The sequence below is a fragment of the Cervus elaphus genome, chromosome 20 (assembly GCF_910594005.1).
Source record: "Cervus elaphus chromosome 20, mCerEla1.1, whole genome shotgun sequence".
Classification (NCBI taxonomy): domain Eukaryota; kingdom Metazoa; phylum Chordata; class Mammalia; order Artiodactyla; family Cervidae; genus Cervus; species Cervus elaphus.
In genome coordinates, this window is record NC_057834.1 from 138975376 (window position 1) to 138980066 (window position 4691).

The 4691-nt window shown below is 49.7% G+C and overlaps 1 protein-coding gene across 1 annotated transcript; it reads left to right on the top strand.

The window, feature by feature from the left end:
- Nucleotides 1–1519: 1519 nt before the first annotated feature.
- LOC122677707 (olfactory receptor 12-like) lies at nucleotides 1520–2470 on the top strand. The gene has a single exon (XM_043877914.1). It carries the CDS (start codon nucleotides 1520–1522, stop codon nucleotides 2468–2470), a length of 951 nt encoding a protein of 316 aa, XP_043733849.1.
- The last annotated feature ends 2221 nt before the right edge of the window (nucleotides 2471–4691 follow it).

Consider the following 4691-nt stretch of genomic DNA (forward strand, 5'->3'; position numbering starts at 1 on the left):
TACAGGACAGGGATGGGAGGACAGCCAAGGAATGGGCAGCAGAGGTGTGTAGGGCATCCCACCAGCTCCACTCAGACTACCAGCTCCTAACCCATGTCACATTGCACAATGCCGGGGCATCCCTAGTCAAACTATGATACTCTGCTGTCCTGTGAGGGTTGGAGTCAGGCCAGCCAGGAGAGGAAAGATGGGCAACCCACTCTTTCTCCTGCATGCTCTATTGTTGAAAAGTAAGAACTCTCTCAGACCACCTTCTAAGAGAACTGCAGGCTGAGCGAGAATGTGGTGGTCATCATTGCTCTGCAGGCATCACTGACCACATAGCTGCTGCCTGTACACCCCTACTCCCAGGGAAGGCACTCCCTCTGAAGGTGGCCAACCCTGTGATCCTGCAGCTCGCACCTCTAAAGAATGAAACTGTTCTAAAATCGGTTCTGCTCTCCCACTGATGCTCCTCTTAGTCCTGGGAGGCACTGTGGTGTCCACCTTCCTTCCTCACTCCTCCCTTTTTTAAGCTGCATCTCCCCTGACCACCCCTCTGGGCATCACACAGCTGGTGCCCAAGTCCCACATGAGTGTGGAGGTCAGCCCTAGTCTGGGATGTGACAGGGACAGGAAGCAGCACCCAGCAGGAGGACCCAGTCACTGAGACAGACGTGACCATGTTGGTGGCTCCCACAGCTCCAAGCAATCACCCTACAGGGTGTGCAGAGGAGCCAGGGGTATGGAAGTCAGGATGAGAGAGGATATGCCACATGCTGAATGTGTCACAGCCCCTGACCTGCTGCTTTTCAGACCATGGAGGCAGACTTTCTCCTCTCCAGGAATTGTCTAACATCCAGACATTACAAGAAAGAACCCTTAGATTCTCAAGGATGCAGAGAGTTCTGCTGAGGTTGCCAACAAGATCCTATCTTAGAGACAAAGATGCTAAGTTAGGTCTCAGGTCCTGCAGGAGAGAAAGGCGTAGCTACACACTGGCCTGGTAAGGGTTGGTCCCTTACCTGCTCCCAGCCTGTACCAGGATAGAGCTATCACTGGGTCATTTCCTGATGGCATGAAGTGCTTAACAATTTCTGAAATTAAAGAATGAGTAAATAAGAGGTGGGAGGTGCAGGATTAGATAACTGAGCAGGTGCAGAAATAGCACAGCTCAGGAGCATCCCTGTGGGGAGGAAGAGCATGTCCTTCAAAGCAAGGACAGGGAGATGGAAGCCACCCTTACACAGTAGACTCTCGGCTTGGCAGGACCCCTTGAGTCTCTTCTCATAGCAAATGCTCCATCTCCCACAGGGTGAGTGCTCCAAGCACACTTCGTAATTAGTAAATCACAGGAAATGGTTATGCTTCAGATCAGCTAGTATTTGTCAGGAAGAAGGGTGGTATCTAGTTGCCCCTGCAGTTGGGCACTGAAGGGTGCCTGTTCTCCAAGAGAGGATGATTTTGTGACCCTGACCTGCTCCCTCTCACTGCCTCCACCAGCTCTTGACTCTCTGCCCCATGTCACCAGCTCAGGGCCATGTCACCCCATGGAAACAGAAACCTCTCAGAGATGCCTTTGCAAGAGTTTGTGCTGGATGGATTTGAGGGTGGTCCACAGACCCAGGCCCTGCTCTTTGCTCTGTTCCTGGCCCTGTACATGGTGGCCGTCCTGGGGAACCTCACCATGATCGTGGTCATCACCCTGGATGCCCGTCTGCACTCCCCAATGTACTTCTTCCTCAAGAACCTCTCATTTGTGGACTTGTGCTATTTGTCTGTCATCTACCCCAAGGCCCTGGCAAACACCACATTTTCCTCCAAGGTCATCACATTTGAGGGATGTATCATTCAGTTTTTCTTTTTCTCTCTAATGGGCACCACTGAGGCTTTCCTCTTGGCCGTGATGGCCTATGACCGCTTCGTGGCCATCTGCAGCCCCCTGCGCTACCCCATCTCCATGCGCCCCTCGGTCTGTGCCCGCCTGGTGCTGGGCTCCTACTGCGGGGGCTGCCTCAACTCCATCCTGCAGACCAGCTTCACATTCAGCCTCCCGTTCTGCAGCTCCAACCGCATCGACCACTTCTTCTGTGATGTGCCGCCTCTGCTCAAGCTTGCCTGTGCTGACACTACCATTAATGAGCTGGTCATGTTTGCCATCTGTGGCCTCATCATTGTGGGCACCACACTTGTGGTCCTCATCTCCTACGGCTACATCACAGGGACCATCCTGAGGATGCACTCAGGAGGAGGGAGACACAAGCTCTTCTCCACCTGCGGCTCCCACATGACAGCCGTGTCCCTCTTTTATGGAACACTTTTTGTCATGTATGCCCAGCCAGGAGCTGTGCAGTCCATGGAGCAGGGCAAGGTGGTCTCTGTCTTCTACACGCTGGTCATCCCGATGCTCAACCCTCTCATCTACAGTCTGAGAAACAAGGACGTGAAGGATGCCCTGCGGAGACTGTGGCAGAAACACACAGCCACATGAAGGAGGGTGACCCAAGGAAAGGACAAGAGCTTTGGGAGAGGCACTAGGTTTAATCTGAAGAATTTATTCCTCATTCCTGTAATTCATTCTTTCCTCCAGCATTGTATTTAATCCTTCTTGGAAGAACATCATGGACCTCAAACTGCAAGAGATGGAAAATGAATAAGGCATTTTCTTTGCCAACATAAAATTAGTATCCTTAAAGGGTACAACTCTAATCTTGAAGTTTGGGTAATACAGTGGGCAGAATGATGAGCAGAGAGTCTTTGATTGAGAGTGTATTTCCTAATTCAGCATCTTCCAGTGAAGATAGTGTTGTTGTTTTTCAGTAGCGAAGTTGTGTCCAGTTCCTTGTGACCCCATGAATGTAGCATGTCAGACTTCCCTTTCCTTTGCTATATCCTTGACTTTGCTCAAATTCATCTCGATTAAATTGGTGATGACATCCAGCCATCTCATCCTCTGTCACACCCTTCTCCTCCTGCCCTCAATCTTTCCCAGCATCATGGTCTTTTCCAGTGAGTCAGCTCTTTGCATCAGGTGGCCAAAGTATTGGAGCTTCAGCTTCAGCATCATTCTATCCAATGAATATTCAGAGTTGATTTCCTTTAGGATGGACTGGTTGGATCTCCTTGCTCTCCAGTGAATGTATGAAACTAGACAAACTCTGATGCTTTTCCCTTCATTTCATTGTTGAATCCATGTAAATATGTGCTCAGTAATCTCCTTTGGACCACCTAGTAGGAAGGTTCTAGGACACTCAGCCTGGTCCCTTCCTTGGTGATAGCCTAGGTCACCACAGTCAATTAGGGGAGTTAGGAAGACCACGCTTCCCCTCAACCCTGCAGCGGGGCTGTTCCTCCCCGCCCCCCTTCTGTTCACTGATGCCACCACCCAACAAGGCAGCAGGGAGCACCTGCTCCTGCTTCAGAGGCTCCCAGTGCTCCCTGTCCTGGGTTCTCCCCTCAGTCAGCAGCTGGGAGCCCCAGGGAGTCAGTGTGGATGCCTGACACCCAAAGTTCACCATCCAACCTGACAGGTGACAGTGTCCTGACTACTTGTGACCCTAAGAAATGGGGCCTTGTCAGCAGACATCTCGGAATAAGGATGGAGGTGCTGGTGCTGCTGCAGAGAGCAGGGGTGGGGAAGGAGGGGGCAGTTTCTTGGCAGAAGCACAGCTCCCTGGCCCTCAGTCCCACACTCCCTGAGGGAGCTGGATTGTCAGCCTTGACTTCCCCATTCAGAGCTCCAGCCCCCTGCTCCACGGACCCAACACACAGTCTGGACTCAGATCCCTATCGTATCTCCCTGTGGTAGAGTCATCCAGTCCCATGGTCACTCTCAGGAGGTGGTCCTCTGGACACAGGGTTAGTCTGTAGGGTCAGTAGGGACGTGCCCTCCTCTCTGATCACAGCTCTCCATCTCCCTGCTGTCTGCTCAGGAGACTCTGGCAAGCAGCCAAAACCCAAGTCATCAGATTGCTGCTCACCATTCCTCCCTCAATAGGAACCTACTCCAATGTCTCTGCTGGACTCTTGATAGCATTGTCTCATCTTTGGGCTCCAAAATTAATTCTAAGTCTGGTGTAGATTACTGTATTCATCTGCTGACCTTTATTCTTTGAGGAGCTTTCCCAAAATAACATGCCTTCTTATGGTGTCATACTACTATACTGTTCTCTTTCCCTGCATTCCTTTCTTCCTGTTTTTTCTCTGCCTCCCCCTCATTTCCTCCCCTTCCTTCCTTCCCTCCTTCCTTCCTTTCTCCTTCTCTCCCTCACTTTATTTTTGTCATTCCAAGGAATGTCTTACTTTAAATTTCTAAAGGAAAAGGAAAATCCCAACCTTTTGTATACAAGTGTAGAGTCCTCATCAGTATGTGAATTTTAATGGTACAAGCAGTAAGGAATCTATGGTTCTTAGTAGAACATTAATTTTCACTTTCAAATAAATCAGGAAAATTGAGCCCAGCACTAGATGGAATAGAAATTGTTCTATAATCTGGAAGAGAATTATTTTTAAAATCCTACAGGTTGGCTTTACCTCTCTGTAAAACTATATTTCAGATTGCAGTGACTATCTCTATACAATGGTAGACGTCGTTTACTTGGTTGTTCATCCCATACTATGCTTTGCAAGCTACTGGCATGCACTAGATTCTCATTTCACATCTAACACCAGAGTATAAGTTGAGTTCAGTGTTAATTAGTCACTGAACTCCA

Bases quoted from the DNA above. Each gene is read 5' to 3' on its own strand.
- LOC122677707 (XM_043877914.1), top strand. From the start codon at position 1,520: ATGTCACCCCATGGAAACAGAAACCTCTCAGAGATGCCTTTGCAAGAG.